The 19,580-nt window shown below is 50.2% G+C and overlaps 1 protein-coding gene across 1 annotated transcript in view; it reads left to right on the forward strand.

Annotated features, from left to right (window-relative positions):
• Window positions 1-19,455, forward strand: part of ush2a (Usher syndrome 2A (autosomal recessive, mild)) — a 74,976-nt gene extending 55,521 nt beyond the window's left edge. Inside the window, exons 25-43 of the mRNA XM_062447709.1 lie at window positions 17-179; window positions 700-917; window positions 1,080-1,216; window positions 7,753-7,980; window positions 8,160-8,498; window positions 8,732-8,881; window positions 9,059-9,919; window positions 10,182-10,351; window positions 11,208-11,529; window positions 13,462-13,668; window positions 13,956-14,194; window positions 14,321-14,538; window positions 14,853-15,029; window positions 15,569-15,652; window positions 15,737-15,975; window positions 16,685-16,753; window positions 17,135-17,347; window positions 17,611-17,749; window positions 18,454-19,455. Of these exons, the coding sequence (XP_062303693.1) occupies window positions 17-179; window positions 700-917; window positions 1,080-1,216; window positions 7,753-7,980; window positions 8,160-8,498; window positions 8,732-8,881; window positions 9,059-9,919; window positions 10,182-10,351; window positions 11,208-11,529; window positions 13,462-13,668; window positions 13,956-14,194; window positions 14,321-14,538; window positions 14,853-15,029; window positions 15,569-15,652; window positions 15,737-15,975; window positions 16,685-16,753; window positions 17,135-17,347; window positions 17,611-17,709 (4,133 nt within the window). The 3' untranslated portion in view covers window positions 17,710-17,749; window positions 18,454-19,455. The remainder of the gene's footprint in view (window positions 1-16; window positions 180-699; window positions 918-1,079; window positions 1,217-7,752; window positions 7,981-8,159; window positions 8,499-8,731; window positions 8,882-9,058; window positions 9,920-10,181; window positions 10,352-11,207; window positions 11,530-13,461; window positions 13,669-13,955; window positions 14,195-14,320; window positions 14,539-14,852; window positions 15,030-15,568; window positions 15,653-15,736; window positions 15,976-16,684; window positions 16,754-17,134; window positions 17,348-17,610; window positions 17,750-18,453) is intronic.
• The last annotated feature ends 125 nt before the right edge of the window (window positions 19,456-19,580 follow it).

Raw genomic sequence — 19,580 nt, forward strand, 5'->3', positions numbered from 1 at the left:
CCTCTCTCTCTGCCAGAGGGCTGTGGGGTGGGGGAGGGGGTGTCTGTGCGGACCTCAGAGGACCCCCCTGAGCAGCTGGACCCCCCCTCAGTACGGGCAGTAGGACCCAGGGTCATGGAGGTGATCTGGGTCCCACCTCGCAAACCCAACGGGCTCATCACTTCCTACTTCATACACAGGTAAGAACACACACACGTGTGCATTTGTGTGTATATGTGTGTGTGAGATCTTAAGTGTGTGTGTGTGTATGGTCAAGGTCAAGGCCTGCTTGTTGACCGGTGTGTGATCTGTATGCTAGGTCAGGAGGGCCTAAGCCCTGTAAGTCTAGAGGAAACAGTATTAGCATACTGGCACAGACGCCAGGACACACACACACACACACACACACACACACACACACACACACCTGGCACGGCTGGCCTGCAGACAGACAGAGCTCTGGATAAACAGGAGAAATCACGACCTAACACTCCACCAATGACTACCTCAATCCCTCAACACACACACACACACCCTCCCCCCCAACACATACACACGCTGTTAGCAACAAAATAGAGGTGTTTGCATCAGCTATTGATTGTGTGTGTGTTTCCGTCTGTCTCTGTCTGACTGTCCGTCAATCCGTCCATCCAACCTCTCTCTGATATAGAGGACATGATTGGTAGCAGGCTTCTTGTCATAATGCCTTTTCCCTTGCAGACGACCAATGGGAGCGCAGGAGGAGTTGCTGGTGTTTATCTGGTCCAGTGGATTGTTAGAGTTCATTGATGCAAGTGACGCCCTGCAGCCCTTCAGCCAATACCAGTACAGGGTTCTCGCCCACAACTCCAGAGGTTCCTCCCACAGTAAATGGACCACAGCCACTACCTTGGAGGCAGAGCCAGAAGGCATGGCTCCTCCCACTGCAACTCCTACTGGTTAGTTTACAGTATGAGTGTGTAGTTGTGTGTGGGGGTGTGTATTTAACACATTCACTGCATGAAACAAATGTGTATTGCTGATGTCTATGTTATTTATTTTAGTTTGTGTGTACATGTGCTCATACATGTGTGTGTGTGTGTGTGTGCTTGTGTTTCCAGGTGCCTACTCAGTGCAGCTGAACTGGGCTGTTCCAGAACAACCCAACGGTCTGATATCTCAATACCGTCTGCTCTACAGGAAACACCATCCAGACCCCACACTCAACACCTCCACCATTACTGCCCTGACTGTAACGGTAGGCACACACATACACACACACACACACGCCATATGGTAAGACACACGGTAGCTACGACAGGAGAGAGAGAGAGAGAGAGAGAGAGAGAGAGAGAGAGAGAGAGAGAGAGAGAGAGAGAGAGAGAGAGAGAGAGAGAGAGAGAGAGAGAGAGAGAGAGAGAGAGAGAGAGTAAAAGAGAGAGACCAAAAGAAAAAGACAAGAGGGGGGGAGTTAGAGACAGGTAGAGGGAAAGAGAGAAAGGTGGAGAGAGAATGAGAGAGAGGGGAAGAGAGAAAGGAGAATGAGAGAGAGGGGAAGAGAGATCTATAGTGTTTCCATACGTCTGTTCTCTGCCTCCTGACCTTTGTGTTGTCAGTCATAATTAATACAGGATGTAAATGGAGACCTTTCACCTCCTCATTCATATGGAGAGAGAAAGATTGTGTGTGTCCATGTCTGTATGTGTTTGTGTGTACATGTTTGTGTGTGTGTGTGTGTGTGTTTGTGTGCGCGTGTTTGTCTCATTGATATGTAGTCACCATGGTGTGTAGGCGGTCATTTGTCAGACAGCAGAACAGAGCGCGGGTCTTCACCTGAAGAAGAGAAAGAAAAAGAGAGGGAGCAAAGAAAGAGAGGCGGTAGAGAGTAGACTGGTTCTGGCCTCGGCTTGCTCAGTCTGTCCCACTGGTGTCGATACTTGGCCTGTGCTCTGCTATCTATTGATCATCCTGTTCCCAACTGTTGAACTGCCACAGGTTGATTTCCTTCTTTTATATTCTCCTCCACTTTTTTCTCCTTGTTTCCTCTTCAATCACTTCTCTCCTCCTCTCTCATTTCCTCTTTACTCTCATAACTCTGCTCTTATTTTTAAGACAACACCATGTTTGTCTGTAGTGTTATGTAGTAGAGATGTTTGTCCCTGCTGTGTGTATGTGTGTGTATATGTGTGTGTGTGTGTGTGTGTGTCTGTGTATTGATCTCTGCCTGGGCTGGGAGCTCCTCTCTGTGCCAGCTTTAGTGATTAATGGGGTCGTCATGGCGATCGGACGGAATGAGGGTACGGAACGCAGGCGGTCCACCCCTTTAGAACCCCACGCCCGCCTGGCACTCCACAGGCACACACACACACACACACGCACACACACACATATACATACATATACATACGGTCTCTCTAAATCCCACATTTCTCATCTGGTTCTCAGTATGTTCTCTCTCCCTCCTTCACTCCTGAATTCTTGTCTTCTTTCTTGGTCTCCCCACTATCCCTTTGGTCACTGTCTTCCTTTGGTCCTTCCTACGTTATACCTCTTCTTTCTCTCTCTACATTTCCCTCCCATCCTCTCTCTCCTCCCATCCTCTCCCCTCAATACTTCCACACATAATCCTCCCCTTCCCTTTTCACCTCCTTTTCCTCCTCCCTCCCACACTCCCCCCTCCCCCCGTCCTCTCTCCCCCCCTCCTCACTCCCTTCCTTCTCTCCACCTCCCTTTCCTCCTCCTCTCCCCCTCCCTCCCCTGATCTCTCCAGATGTTGAGCTGTGGCCCCCAGGGCCCCTGCTGCAGGGAGATGTATTAATACATCGTATCTGTGTGTGTGTGTGTGGTATGTGTTTGTGTGTCTGGTATGTGTGCGTGTTTGTGCGGGTTGTGTAAATGCTTGCGTGTAAATCTGTGTGTGTGTGTGTGTGTGTGTCTATGGTATGAGTGCTTGTGTGTGTGTGTGTATTAATACATCCGATTGATCAGATCAGGACCCCTGACAGTCATCATCCTCTCCACCATCTGGCCCACGCTGCCGCGCCTTCAACCAAACACAACCTGACAGCTTATTAATCTGCTGTGTGTGTGTGTGCACGTGCGTGTGTGTGTGTATGCGTGTGTGTGTGTGTACACCCGTCAGCCAACCTCAGCCACCAGGACCTGAAGGGTGCAGAAATTAAGGTTATTACACAAATTGAGCCATATGGTCTAAATATTTCAGAGCTGAAATTTACTAGGCAATAAAAATGGCTGCTGCCTCAGTAATGGTGTAAATTACAGCTTAACCACCATGCTAATGATGTCCTTCTGCCTCCAGAACCACTCGTACATGAAGGACATTGTTTAAAAAATACCCTGGAAAAAAGAGGGGTTGAGAGAGAGAGGGAGGGATGGAGAGAGAGGGAGAGAGAGAGAACTAGCAGCATGTTTACAATCTGTTAGTTTATCATTAAGAACATGGCAGAGTTGAGAGAGGGGGGTGGGAAGAGGGGAGGGAGAGAAGTACGGAGAGCGCGGGACAGCGAGGGGCGACCGATGGACCGTGTCTTGCCAGCACCGTGCTGGTGGAACTTGCACGGTCAGACAGGCGTGGTTGTGGTCATACAGCACTGGCCGGGAGGGGAATGAGAGAGGGGTCACATGACCTCACCACTGTCTTCATCTCTTTTTTGTCTTCCTTTCTCTTTGTTTTCTCATTTTTGGTTTGATTGCATTTTTCTCCATCTCTCTTTTAATGAGACCTGTCTTTATCTCTCCTTTTTACATATGACTATCTCTCCTCTTCTCCCTAAACCTCCAAGTTTTTTTATGCACGAGAGAGAAAGAGATGCAGAGAGATAGATGCATAGAGGGAAGTAAAGAAAGAGTGTTCATGTGTGTGTGTGTGTGTGTGTGTGTGTGTGTGTGTGTGTGTGTGTGTGTGTGTGTGTGTGTGTGTGTGTGACAGAGAGAGTGAGAGCTTTGCCCTTGGGCTCTGTAAAATCACTTAACCAAGACCAAGAGTAAAGATAGAGATGGAGAAGAGTGGAAAGAAAAAGAGAGGATAAAGAAAGGGAAGAGAGGGGAGAGAAGACCAGTGAGAAAGAGGTAGGAGAGGAGAGGAGTGGAGGGAGAGAAGGAGAGAGGTGGAGAGATGAAGGAGATAGAGAGTAGAGGAGGGCAGAGAGCGAGAGATGGAGAGAAGCGGAGGAGTGGAGAGGTTGAGGAGGGAGGTGAGGGGGGGTTCATCAGGGTTCTAACCCTGATTGGAGGGTTCTTAGAGGCTGTATAAACAGGAAATAATCACAAACCCCTCTCCATACATCATCTCTCCCTCTCTTCATCCCTCTAGCTCTCACTCACTGCCCTTATCTCCACCCCCACCTCCCTCTTTCTCTTTTTTTTATCCTCCATCACACCATCCATTTCTTCCTCTCATGTTATCTCTTCAGATAAGAGCTGGCAGCTTCTAATGACAGCCTGAAATGGTATGCTGTGTGTGTGTGGGTCTTCTAGTGCTCTCCTCTTTCCCTGATGTGTGTTTAGGAGAGCAAGAATGAAAGAGGTCTGACTGTCTGTTAGTACAACGGATTCTAGAGGAATGCAGTGTGTGTGTATGTGTGTGTGTGTGTGTGTGTGTGTGTGTGTGTGTGTGTGTGTGTGTGTGTGTGTGTGTGTGTGTGTGTGAGTGTGCGTGCGTGAATGATCTGTGTACACCATTGATTATGATTACTATCTTCAATCAGAGCAGATTTTGTTTTTAGGAAAATAAAATTCCATGAGTATGAAAATGGTCCCTCATGCACAAAAGACTCTTCAGAAAATCCTGGATTTCTGATCATATATAGAAATAAACATAATATAAATAAATAAACCAATTGAATGAGGTCAGGTTGTTTTTGAGGGGAATGTTTGTGAATTTTAATCAGGTGTGCCCTGGCCACCCCACGCCCTCAGTCAGCTGACCCCCCGGGAGCCTCATCATGCCAAAAACAATCATGGCCGCTGGTGTGAACTGGGCCCAGAACAGCAGCCCCTACTCCACCCCTCTGAGCTGGTCTCAGACAAGCAGGCTGCCCTGGAGGTGTGTGCCTGTGTGTATGCGTGTGTGCATGTATGTGTGTGTTGTCTTGCAGTTGTGCCATGCACACACGCAGGGTACTTACAAAACAAACATACACATAAATGCACACACAACCACACACACACACACACTCTCTGTTGGCCAGGTACTCCTGCATGTGGATAGAAAGCTGTTTCACCTCAGGAAACTCCAAAACAATTATTGCTCTCTCTTAGACGCACACACAGAGAGAGAGAGCATCCTTATATGACTCATTTCAAACTGAACAACACAGCTTTTCTTGCTGAATGACTGTTCCTCAAAAGCAAATGACGACATGGAGACTGGTCCAGTTCGCCACGGGTCTCTGTGCTGCTGGAAAAAAAATGGGGGTGGGGTGTGTGTGTGGGGGGGGGGGGGCGCGTGCTATATGCTAATGCAGGTGCCTGCTCTCCTCTCTGAGATCATCAGCATAATTATTCTGACAAATACACATGGTTATTCTTAATTAGGATCAGACACTGTCCCTGGTCGCCATGCGCCTGTCCACCTGAATAAAACGCACGCACGCGCACACACATTCACACACACATTCACACACACACCAGAGAGACAGAAAAAGGGAGAAAAGAGTCATGTTTGAAGAGGTTTTTTGCAACAAATGCTGATTTGCTGAGATCGTGTTTTTAGATCTGAGGGCTCTTTAACGTGTACATTACAGAGAGAGAGAGAGACCTGTCCTTTATCTCTCTCTATCACTGTCTTCCTCTTCCTCCCTCTCTTTTGCCACATCCCTCTCTCTCCCACCCTTTTCTTTCTTCCTTTCTTTCTGTTTCATTGGTTCTCTCCACACCTTTTCTGCCTCTCTTTCTGTCTGACCCTCTGTCTTTCTTTCTCTCGTGCTCGCTCCTCATCTTCTTTTAGACTTTTTTATATTTCGTAGCTGGTCCATACACACACCCAAACAAACACACACACACACACATTTAAACACCTGTTCTTGTAAGCGCAATAAACATTTATTCATAAATCTATAATAACAGAATCAATTATCCTTGTTGTTCTTAATGGCTGTGTGTGCCAGCATGTGTGTGCACGAGTGTGTGTGCGGGTGTGTGTGTGTGCATGTCTGTGCTTGTGCGCAGGTGTGTGTGTGTGAGTATTCAACTGCGATAGTGTCTGTTTGCAGCGAGAGCAAGGCCCGCTACCACAGAGCAATGCGTGTGAGCTGAAGTGTTTGAGTGTATTGCCATCTAGGGGCAGTGGGGGGGTCTCTGAGCACTCCTAACACACACACAGCAGCTGCTGCTATTGACACTGTGCATATGTTAACTTCTTCTTAGGCGCAGGCCTCATCTACCTAGCTGTGGTGGAGCTAGCCTGCTCCAAGACACCTCCTCTCTTTCTCTCAGTTTTACTTACTTCCTTCCATCGTTCTCTTTATATGACCAAGCGGAAAAAGAGGATTGTACGTAAATCTTATTTAAATGTATTGAAAGTGAGGTTAATACGTTTTCCTTGAATAATTTGGACGTGTCCAACTGCTTTGTAGTTTTTAGTACACTTGAGGTAAAACGTGTTTTGCTTGGGTTTCTCTATGTATTTCTCTTTCTCCTCTCTGTCTCTCTTTGTATTTAGAATGCTCTTTCTCTCTCACTGTATCTTTCTATCTCTCTCTGTCTGTCTCTCTCCAAGCTTAGTGATATTCCCAGAACGTTTAAAGGGCTGTTTTCCTCAGTAATGCTGTTTGTTTATTAATCCTGTTAACACTGTGACGTACCACGGCTGTAAGGAACCAAACATGTGTTCTGTTGTTTCTGTCCTGTCAATTTAAATGTGACGCGGTGCTATGCTAACTCGTCACGCTTTTTATGTTGTTTGTTGTGGCTGCTTTCATATCCTCTTACAGCACAGCAATGACGTGTGCTCCAATTAATCCTCCTCTCACTGGGAAACAACCTCCTATTCACATTAACTCACACATTCGTACTGTACACACACACACACTCACACATTCTGTGAAACTCAAACAGAGCATGAAAGCATGCACACACACCCACACAGTTGTCATCCTGGGGCATACCAGTCCCCAGTCTTGGTGTCAGGGCACGCGAGGGTGTATTGAAACTGCAGTGTTTATAATCAATTACAGAGTGTTTCCTGTTAGAAAGCTCCTCTCTGACAGGGACAGGCCTTTGTCTCGGGACCTGGGGGCTTTGTCATAGTCAGCGTGTGTGCATGTCTGTGTGTGTGTGTGTGCATGTCTGTGTGTGTGTGTGTGCATGTCTGTGTGTGTGTGTGTGTGTGCATGTCTGTGTGTGTGTGTGTGTGTGCATGTCTGTGTGTGTGTGTGTGTGTGTGTGATTGGAGAGCTGAATCCATGGGATTGTCTGTGTAACCCGGCCCTCAGGGAGATCTGTCTGCATGTCAGTCTTGGAGCTCAGCAGCTTCACTCTGAAGCCCTCTAACTCTGTCTGGTTCTGTCTCTCATAACCCCCTCTTTCTCCCTCTCTCCTATCTTTATTCCTCTCTCACTATCTCTCTCGCTCCCTCCCTCCCCTCTCTCTCTCTCTCTCTCTCTCTCTCTCTCTCTCTCTCTCTCTCTCTCTCTCTCTCTCTCTCTCTCTCTCTCTCTCTCTCTCTCTCTCTCTCTCTCTCTCTCTCTTTCATCCTCTCTCACTATCCCTCTCTCTCACTACTCCCGCTCATTGTCTCTCTCTCACTCCATCTCTCTTTCTCCCTCCCCCCAGGGAGGTGTGTTGAGGGCCAGTGTGTATGGTCTGGACCCCTACAGTGAGTATAGTGTGTGTGTGGAGGCTGTGAACACTGCCGGAAGCGTGATCAGCCCTTGGGTGGGCACTAGGACCCTGCAAGCATCTCCGGCTGGCCTGTCCTCCATCGCCCTGGAGCAGAGAGAGCAGGGAAGAGCCTTGCTGCTGACCTGGGACCCCCCACAGGCTCCCAACGGGGTCATCACGGTACACACACACACACAACAAACACACACTAACACACACAGTATACAGACACACACACACAGAATGGGGTTATCACGGTATACACACATACATGCACACACTGTCTGCCACCTACCCACTCACACACATACACGTATTTCCACACACAGACATGGTAACCTTGGTGCCTTGGTCCTCAGATGTATAACCTGTACAACGAGGACAACCTTGAGTTCAGTGGTCTGTCTCGTCACTTCCTGTTCCGCCGTCTGGAGCCGTTCTCCTCCTACTCGCTCGTCCTGGAGGCATGCACCCCCGCCGGCTGCACCCGCACCCCCCCGCAACGCGTTACCACGGCACCGGCCCCCCCTACATCCCAGCCCCCGCCCATGCCCCTCTCGATTGGTCCAGACAGCGTAGAATTAGCCTGGAGCCCGCCCGCCCAGCCCAACGGACCAATAGGACAGTATGTGCTGCTGGGGCGGGGCCTGGAGGAGGGCAGTGGGAGGAGCTGGGACGAGGAGGCCATGGGAGGAGGGGTATGTTGCTCTGACATCATCAACTCATCTGATTACTGGACAAATACCAGTATGATCATTATCGTTATTACTGCTGTTATCATTATTATTAACCTTTGTTTTAGCAGGAGGCCCATTTAAGAGTCTTTTTAATAGATAATATGGTAATAGTTGATTATATATATTTACATAATATATATTATATATATTATTATGGAATACTGCTCAATACTGTGTGTATGTGTGTGTGACAGGTTCTGCACAGACAGAACTCCATTCAGGGTTCCAGGTTCTCCCACACAGTGACGGGCCTGCAGCCCTGGAGCCAATACCAGTTCAGCATCCGCTCTGAGAACCCTGCTGGATATGCCCACAGCCCCTGGGTCACCGTGACAACCAGACAGGTTACTGTCCTGTGTGTGTGTGGGAGATTGTGCAAGTCATGGTTTATCTGTGTATGTGTGCAAGTCTGAGACTGTGTGGGTGTGTGTCTGGGGCTTAGTGTGTGTGTTTGAGGTTTTCAGTACGTGTGTGTGTTTGTGTTTCAATATGAATAACTAACTCTAAACGCCTCCCTCCAGGCCCCCCCTCGTGGACTGGCGCCCCCCAAGCTCCACCACATTAGGGACCGCCCCTCGGAGCTCCTGGTGTCGTGGGCTCCACCCCTGGAGACCAACGGGGTCCTAGTGTCCTACCGTCTGCACAGAGACAACCTGACCTTCTCCTTCAGCCTGGACCCTGGAGTGCTGAGCTACACCGACCATGGCCTGCAGGCCTTCTCCTCCTACCAATACTCTGTCACTGCCTGCAACACTGCCGGCTGCATCACCAGCCCCTCCGTGCACATCACTACCCTGCAGGCCCCCCCCGCTGCAGTGGTACCTCCCACATTCCCCAGCATTACGGCCCATAGCATCAACGCCTCCTGGAGCGTACCACTGGTCCAGAACGGGGAAGTGACGCAGTACGTGCTGCAGGTCAACAGTGAGGAGGTGTACCGTGGACGGGGCTTACACGCGGAGATGACGGGCCTCGAACCGCACACTCTCTATTGGCTCGTCCTATTGGCTTGCACTAATGGGGGGTGTACCCCCAGCCCCCCCATCCCCGCCATGACCCAGGAGGCCCCCCCGACCGGACTGCCCCCCCCTTCTCTCAAGGTCACCGGCCCACAATCCCTAGAGGTGACCTGGGAACCACCGGAACGCCCCAACGGCGTCGTCAAGGGTTACGAGCTCCGCAGGGACGGCGAGGTGATCTACATCGGCATGGAAACGCGTTACCATGACTTCACGCTGTTGCCGAGCGTGGAGTACGGTTACAGCGTCACTGCTAACAACAGCCGTGGCTCGGTGACCAGCGGAGTGGCCAAGGCTCGCACGCGGGCCTCAGCGCCCTCTGGTGTCAGCCCCCCATCTCTGCAGCCTCTGGGACCTCGACAGGTAACCAGGGATTACTGTAGAGCACTGTGTCCTGTGGATGGACGGGATCTAGACTAGAACAACTAGGGAGACTGCAGGTGTCCTTTAGTGAGATATGATCTAGACATGGCTAGACTAGTGAAAACATTGTTACAGGCTGCACTATGGACTGTCGATATTATCGTTATACAGCCTACTTCTACAGTTGTCAAAGCTTGTGTGTCTGTATGTTTGTCTGTGTGTGCGTGTGTGTGTTTGCACGTGTGTGTGTGTGTGTGTCCAGGTGAGGGTGACGTGGGAGCCCCCAGTGCGTCCTAACGGGGAGATCGTCAGCTACACAGTGTACCAGCGAGACCTCGCCCTCCTCGCCACGCTCAGCGTCTCCTTGGGACGGGAAGACAGCGCCCTCTCTGGACGCAGCATAACACTGCAGGATCTGAAACCTCACCACAGGTCAGACACACACTCACTCACCAAGACACACACACCACCAACAAACCAAGACACACACACCACCAACAAACCAAGACACACACACCACCAACAAACCAAGACACACACACCACCAACAAACCAAGACACACACACCACCAACAAACCAAGACACACACACCACCAACAAACCAAGACGCACACACACTCATCGACACACCACCAACAAACCAACATAGAGAGGGAGAGAGAATGAAAGAAAGGAGACAAAGAAAGGAGAGGGAGAGAGAGAGGGCGAGAGACAGCGAGAGAGACAGCGAGAGAGACAGCGAGAGAGAGGGCGAGAGAGACAGCGAGAGAGACAGCGAGAGAGACAGCGAGAGAGGGCGAGAGAGACAGCGAGAGAGACGGCGAGAGAGACGGCGAGAGAGAGGGCGAGAGAGACGGCGAGAGAGACAGCGAGAGAGACAGCGAGAGAGACAGCGAGAGAGACAGCGAGAGAGACAGCGAGAGTGGCGGAGGATATATAAAGAGAGAGAGAGAGACAGAAAAAGAGAGTAAGTGTGTAATGGAGAGAAGTCAACCTTGAGCCAGTGGTCATGCCTCCATGTATCCTTCTACTTTGTCCCAGACAAAGGCGGTCGGTCAGAGTGTGTGTGTGTGTGTGTGTGTGCATGTGTGTGTGTGTGTGCATGTGTGTGTGTGTGTGTGAAGAGGTGAAGTACAGATAAGAGTCAGATAATAAAAGCTCATCAGCTTTATCATCTACAGATCACCACCTTCCTCAGCGACCTTCTCCCCATTCAACTCCTGTGTCTGCATGTATGTGTGTGTGTGTGTGTGCGTTTACATATGTGCGCGTGTGTGTGTGTGTTAGGTATGAGGTGAGGGTGGAGGCATGTACAGAGCTGGGCTGTGCCTCCAGTGACTGGGCGTCAGTGCTCACTCTCGAGTCACCCCCTGCTGGACAGAACTCACCACTGCTGGATCTACAGACGGACCAACAAGGCCTGCAGACGGTCTTCCAGCTCTCCTGGTCCCCCCCGTCCCAGCCTAATGGTAGAGTCCTGCACTATGAGGTGTACCGCAGATCGGAGCAGTCCACTGAGGATCTCGGGGGTGCAGTGCTGGTGTACAGGAACGTTTCAACATCATGTCGTGATGCCGGACTTCAACCCTACACAGCCTACCAGTACCAGGTAGAACACCCGGATCAGTAGAATTAGTTGAAGGTGTAGACATAGAAACAGTAGAATGTATAGATGAAAAAAATATGAAATGTAGTTCCAGTAATAGAATGGCTGTAAACTTGTAGAATATACACAAAAGCTCCATAGGAGATTTCAAAACTGAACTCATACATTCACACACTAGCCTAATCCATTCCAGAGAGACACACATATATTAGATCACCACACACTCAGACACACAAACACAAAGACCCCCCCTCCCACACACACACAACTTTGTCACACGTTGTTTAATGCATGTTGGTATGCATGTAGCGGCCGTGCCCTGTGCTAATTGACAGCCTACCCTTTGGAGCACAATAACATTAGCATTCTCCCTGCCAGCCACGCTAGCCGAGCACCGAGACACTTTGATTGAGTTTGCCTGATTGTTGCGTCTTATTTACAAGGTCTAATTTATGACAGGAGGGAGGCGGGGCCCAGGGGATGATGGACGGGGAAAGGGCCTATTAATCATTGGCTGACTAAGCACTCGGGATTAACATCCAGCCAATCGAATTAGCAGGTCGCCTCTCTTGATGCTACATGTATTATAAATAGACCCTTTCATGTTTGCTTTTGATTTCAGGATGATGAGCCTGTGTGTGTCTGTGTCTGTGTGTGTGTGTGTGTGTGTGTGTGTTCTACTCCTACACTCTCATACAAAAGCACATATTCCGCCATTGTTTCAGCTGACATACTTCAAGATTAGGATGAAAAAGAAGAGAAGGGCAAAGGGAGAGAGAGAAAAAGAGAACGAGAGCGGAGGAAGAGGAGTGAGTGTGTAGGAGGGGTTATTCCTCTCCTCCTTCCTCTCCTCTCTATCCCACACAAGGACAGGGCTGTGCTGGTCTCCCTGCGCTGACCACATTACCCTAACGAGACTGGCTCCTCATCTTCTATTGACAGGTTTACACCCCTGTTTAATTACCGCCCACATTCACACAACTTAACCTTTAATCCCCGTCTGCGCGACCACTACGCCGTCCGGCCAGCCAATCGGGAGCCCAGGACGAGGCCCGCAACTCAGCCGACCAATCCCGGAGCGGACGGAGTCTGCCCGGTTGCCGAGGGGCGTTTGTTGCCATGGGGCCTGGAAATGAGATATTATTTGTTTCCTGTCCAGTGACCTCGGGACCAGCTCAGTATTCAGGGAGGGAGGAGGCTGTAAAACGTCTGAAGCCTCGTCCCCCAAGGACAAGGTGACCTGGGGTACCCCCCCCCCCCACCTTCCCCAAACCCCCCCAACCATCTCTGCTACAGTCTGGGTGTCTGCTCAAGGAGACACTTCCTGACGCACTCACGGTCGCCGTGACATCGATCATGACGCCCTACGACAAATGCTTATATGAGGCATCACAACAGTCTGTCATTGTTCTTTTCATTTGACTGTCTTCGTCACTTGTCCCCCCGACTCAGAGGAACACACAGAAACACACACACAGAAACACACACACAGAAACACACACAGAAACAAACAAACGCTCTTGACCTTTTTCCTCATACGGGTGACAGAATGACCTTTGCCTCCTCTCCCTCCTTTTGCTCTTCCTGTTTCTGAGCCTTCTTTTCTCCTCTTCCTGCCTCTCCCTTCACCCCCCACCCCACCCCACCCCACCCCCCCCCACTCCTCTGTCAGACCAGACGTGTTGGCACTGGTGTCTATCATGTTGATGGATCATGGAGTAACTGGTTCTTAGTGGTTATTAAGGAGGCTGGCGCACCACTCAACCCAGTGTACAAAACTATCCCTGCTGCTACTGCTCTCTAGTGGCAGCCTGTTTCATGACCTGACCATGCAGACCACTGGAATTACACTAACACCAGGCTGTCCAAATAATATGAACCAGGTGTGTGTGTGTAATCTTCCAATGGATACCAGAGGTGTCTTGTGATTGACAGGTGTTGGCTGTAAACTCTGCTGGTCACTCAAGTAGCCCATGGGCCAATGGGAGAACAGGACCCGCCCCTCCTGATGGGGTGAACACACCCATCTTCTTGCGTATTCTAGCAACCTCGGCGGTGGTGGACATCGTCCCTCCTGCCAGACCCAACGGCATCGTCAGTATCTACAGGGTGTTTTCTCGTCACCAGGACACACACACTCTGGTAACACACACACACACACTCTGGTAACACACACACACACACACTAGTATCTTTACCTGCCAGTACTAACGTCTCCCGTTCACCACCACTATCGTTCAGTGTCTCTCCACCCGTCTCTTTCTGCCCCTCCTTCACTTTTATCCTGTCCCTCCGTCTCCTCTCTCTCCTCTTACCCTCCCTTTCTTTTCTGTCCTTCTGTCCATCTCTCTGCCTTTCTTTTTCTTTCTTCTTCTCTCACCCATCGTCAAAATGCTCTTTCTCTCTTTCTCCCCCTCTTCTCCTTCCAGTTATCAGAAGGGACATCCCTCCAGCAGACTCTCCATGGTCTGAGCCCCTACTCTAAGTACTGGGTGTATGTGGAGGCCTGTACCTGCTACCAGTGCTGCAGCCCGGGCCCCCTGGCAGAGCTGCACACCCAGGCCGCCCCCCCCACGGGCCAGCCCAGCCCTCGCCTGCTCACCCTCACCTCCCGCTCCACACAGCTGGAATGGGACTGGCCGCTCAACCCCAACGGGGTCATCGAGAGGTTAGGGGGACATATTCTCTACCCTACTGTCTCTCTCCACTGTGATCCTCTGTCTCTCTACCCTGGACCGATTCTTACTATCTTCTCCCTGTCACTCTTTTGCCCCTGGCTTTGCTCTCTGTCTAGCTGTGAGCTGCATGTCCGCTCCACCTGCCCCCATCCCCCGCAGCCAGTCCCTGCCCCCTGTGTGACGGGACCAGTGGAGACCTGTTTCTTTGGGCGAAGGCGGAGCAACAACGTGACAGGCCTTCAGCCCTATACCAGCTATGACTTCAGGGCTGCTTGTTTCAACAACATGGGCAGCACTGCCTCAGAGTGGACCACAGTGACAACACTAACCGAGGGTAAGACCTCAACCCTGACTTAGCCCCCTAACCCTTCACCTTTAAAGGCTGACCTCTGACCCCCCTCTCAGAGGTATCCCTGCCCACCCTCATATACATACTGCAGGGGAGTCTGACACACTTTAGGTTATTAAGGGTCACTATGGATTATGAACATGGTGGTCATAAATAGTCATTTATTGATGTCCTGTTTACTTTTCTCCCCCACCTCTCTATTTTAAATCTTCACCCACTCCCCCCACACTCCCCCTCTCCTATCCCCCATCTCCCCTCTCCTCCCCTCCCACCCCCCCTCTATCCCCTATCTCCCCCAGCCCCCCAGTACGTGTCAGCGTTGGTGGTAGGCAGCAACCTGACCATGGTGTGGCTGGACTGGGGCTCCAGCTTCTCCCTGCATGGGGCCCTGAGGGAGTACACTCTGACGGAGAGCAAGCTGAGGATCTACAGCGGCTTCCACACGCACCTGCACATCCCCCTCACCTCACAGAAGAGTGAGGGACGCCCGCACACACATACACACACGCACCCGCACATCCCCCTCACCTCACAGAAGAGTGAGGGACGCCCGCACACACATACACACACGCACCCGCACATCCCCCTCACCTCACAGAAGAGTGAGGGACGCCTGCACACACATACACACACGCACCTGCACATCCCCCTCACCTCACAGAAGAGTGAGGGACGCCTGCACACACATACACACACGCACCTGCACATCCCCCTCACCTCACAGAAGAGTGAGGGACGCCTGCACACACATACACACACGCACCTGCACATCCCCCTCACCTCACAGAAGAGTGAGGGACGCCTGCACACACATACACACACGCACCTGCACATCCCCCTCACCTCACAGAAGAGTGAGGGACGCCTGCACACACATACACACACGCACCTGCACATCCCCCTCACCTCACAGAAGAGTGAGGGACCCCTGCACACACATACACACACACACATATACTTTCCCAGTATACTCATAGACACCACGCTTAATGGTCTCTCATTCTCTCTCTCTCAGCCCTCTCTTTCCAGGTGACCTGTAGCACAGAGGCAGGCAGTGCCAGTACTCCTACTGTCAGATACAGCCCTGCCACTGGCATAGGTGAGACACGCACACACGCACGCACAATTGTCACCATAATCTTATCATCACTTCACCACCCATCTCCCTCTCTTCCCCCCCTAGGCCCACCCGAGCCCACCCCAGGCTGGGCCCCAGGGCAGCAGGGTGTGGGTGGGTCTGGAGGGGCGGTGTACTCGGAGCTGTGGTTCATCCTGCTGCTGTCCCTGCTGGGGCTGCTGCTGCTGGCTCTGCTGCTGGGTCTGCTGCTCCACTGGGCCCTGAGAAAGAGCCCCCTGGTCAGGGAGAGGCCCCCCCTGGTGCCCCTGCAGAAGAGGAGCCAGAGGGACAGGGACCCTTTCATGGTGAGCGGAAGGGCGGGCGGGTGGGCGGGGCGGAGTGGGTGAAGAGAGATTGATGAAGATGAAGAGAGGGAGATAGAGAGAGATTGAGAGAGAGCATGGCTTTGATGAGGCATTTGTATTGGATGTGGCATAATATTCAGCATTAGATTTGGAATGAAAATTTCAAATTTAGATTATTCTTGTTTATTCTTTTGTAATGTATTAATTAATTAGTTGACAATTGTATGAATTTATGGTACTTTGGTAAAACGTCAGCCTATTTGCTCTCCTGCTCTGTAATTTCCTGTTCTAGCCACTAGAAGGCGGTGTTGTCTCTTCGTTGTTCACTAACAGTGTCACCATCTAGTGGACTGCTGGGGAACATCCAGAAACACCAGCTATGTGGTTGAAGTTTGGACACATGATGCCGGCTGAAGCCAGTGTGCTTGAAGCTGCTTCTCTTTTCTTTTTCTGACTACTTGATCTTTATCATGTGTTTCTTGTTTTATATGTTGCTCCTTCTCTTCCTTTCCTCTACCTCCTTTACCCCTCCTCTGTTCTCCATTCTGTTCTCCATTCCGCCCCCCACCAGAAGCCCTGTTCTGATGTGTGTTCTAGACACCGACCCCCCAGCACACTGCTGCTCACCGAGCGCTCCACCAACACAGTAAGCCTGCTCATTCAAATCCCCTAAAACTTTATTTGTCCCCCCTTGACTCTGTCCCGGCAGTTTGACACAGTGGCGGACTGCCTAGAGGCCAGCACCGTCACGTTAAAGAGCTTCACCTTGTACTCTGAGGTAGGGGAGGGGGCCGAGAGGGGAGGCAGGGGAGGGGGTGAGCATGTTCTCTTTGGGTTTTCCTCAAAAGGAAAACTGAAAATGTGGTGCATGGTGTGGTGTTTCTCGTTCTGCCTGGGAGGTCCCTGGTCTCTACCTAGAGCTCTCTCCTGATCTCTCCTCTAATGTGTCTTCTGTCTGGGTATCCCTCACATTGCATGTTCTGTATTTTATCTTGACATACAGCATACTGTACTACTGTAGTGTCTCTACTTAACAGGCAATATTTCCTTGGTTTGTAGAGTTTGTTGCTGTTGTTGCTTTGAAGTTTTTTATAAAATATAATTGGAAGGTTATGAAATTTCTCTCACATTGGCTTCCTGTTAACCCACAATGCACCAGGGCGTGGCAGAATCCAAGATTGGTGGCGATGGCTCCCGCTTCAGCCCAATGTCCGTGCTCCGTGTGCCCAGCCAATCAGAGCTCAACTACTCCTACTCCCAGAGTTCCTTGCACCGCAGTGTGAGCCAGCTGATTGGTGGACAAGACAGAAAGTCCCTGATGGGGGATGGGGGCTGGGACAACCCCATGATGCAGGGGCACGACAGCGGGCTGGTAAGTCTTAAATCACACTGGGACCCAGGGAACAGGAAGTTCTAAAGAATCCAATTCCTGCATTTTGGGCATCTGTTTATTTTCATTACACCATTATTCAAGTATGTCTATGAGAAGAAGTTGATATTTTGGAGGAAATACTGTAAAAAATTATAGTTATTATCATGTGTACTGTACAGTATGATTAGTGTTGTTGGTTATTGTTATACTAGCTTGTCAGTCAAAACACTGTTGGAATGTGATCTCTGGTGCTTTCTCTCCAGTATGTCGAGGAGGAGGAGGAGGATGAGTTTGGCGATGCAGTGAAAGCCTTCAGCTCGGTGAGGAAGGAGCACACCATGTTCACAGACACACACCTGTAACTGGGGTCTGGAGCAAAACACACACACACCTGTAACTGGGGTCTGGACCCAGAACCACACACACACACACCTGTAACTGGGGTCTGGACCAAAACACACACACACCTGTAACTGGGGTCTGGACCCAGAACCACACACACACACACCTGTAACTGGGGTCTGGACCAAAACACACACACACCTGTAACTGGGGTCTGGACCCAGAACCACACACACACACACCTGTAACTGGGGTCTGGAGCAAAACACACACACACCTGTAACTGGGGTCTGGACCCAGAACCACACACACACACACCTGTAACTGGGGTCTGGAGCAAAACACACACACACCTGTAACTGGGGTCTGGACCCAGAACCACACACACACACACCTGTAACTGGGGTCTGGAGCAAAACACACACACACCTGTAACTGGGGTCTGGACCCAGAACCACACACACACACACACCTGTAACTGGGGTCTGGAGCAAAACACACACACACCTGTAACTGGGGTCTGGACCCAGAACCACACACACACACACCTGTAACTGGGGTCTGGACCAAAACACACACACACCTGTAACTGGGGTCTGGACCCAGAACCACACACACACACACCTGTAACTGGGGTCTGGACCAAAACACACACACACCTGTAACTGGGGTCTGGACTCAGAACCACACACACACAACTGTAACTGGGGTCTGGACCCAGAACCACACACACACACACACCTGTAACTGAGGTCTGGACTCAGAACCACACACACACACACAACTGTAACTGAGGTCACAACCTTAAGTCCACCAACCCACTCTATGCCAACTGATATAACATGAAAAGGATGTTCCATCTAGTATGAGGAAGCTGGTTTACCAAACATCCGCTGTTTCCTGTTCGATTTGGTTACCAACCATTAGCTGTTTCCTGTGGTTACCAGCCATTAGCCGTTTCCTGTTCGGTTTGGTTACCAGCCATTAGCCGTTTCCTGTTCGGTTTGGTTACCAGGTGTTAGGCGTTTCCTGCCTGCTGAAGTGACAGTGCCTCTCCCCTCTTCAGCCTGTACTCTACTGTGTGTAGCTGTCACCTGTGCCTCATAGACGGTAGACACAGTGTTATCTAGCACGCTTAAAGACTCAGTCTAGACAAGGCTATTGTGAGGATTTGTGAGGAAGCCAATTGTTTGTAATGTTTCAGTACATCTCTGTATGGTGTATATCAGCTATTGCTAACACGGCATCTGTTGTCAGTGTTTGCTAGGTGTTGGTTTTTAATAAGTGATAGAATTGTGTCGAAGTACTTCCTAATAAGATGCCGTCAATGCGCAGGATCTCTGTTGTTTTGGTATAAACATTGTATATCACATTGTACATTCAACATTGTATATAATGTCTTTTTTTTTCTTACGGAGACAGTATTAATCAGGAAAAAGTATTATTTACAGTTTGTTTTTTATCATTGTTGTTTATGAGAATGTGAAAAGGATATTTTTTATTTTGCAAACCATACTGTCCGATAACTTATGAAATACTACTTGTCTAAATGTGTTTTCCCATACAAACCCATAGAGCTGACCTCCCGCTCTGCTACTTTCTCTCACGCTGTAGTATTCTGTACAGTCAGAGTCGCAGTGAATAGAATATACAAATAGGGTTCCTTTAAAAGTCCACTGGGGAATTTCGAATGGAATTCAAATGTCTCTATGGCTTATAATCAATGCAGAAAAAAGGCGAGTTTGGGGTCATTAAAAAGTGTGATGTTTTAACCTTTTGTGTTTGTAGCGTAGTGTGAAATTAGATGAAAACACACACACACACACACACACACAGAGGGACAGACCTGAAGCGACAGCATGTCACTGCTGTGTAGCAGCAGTCTGCCATG

Source organism: Osmerus eperlanus, chromosome 21 (assembly GCF_963692335.1).
Source record: "Osmerus eperlanus chromosome 21, fOsmEpe2.1, whole genome shotgun sequence".
Lineage (NCBI taxonomy): Eukaryota > Metazoa > Chordata > Actinopteri > Osmeriformes > Osmeridae > Osmerus > Osmerus eperlanus.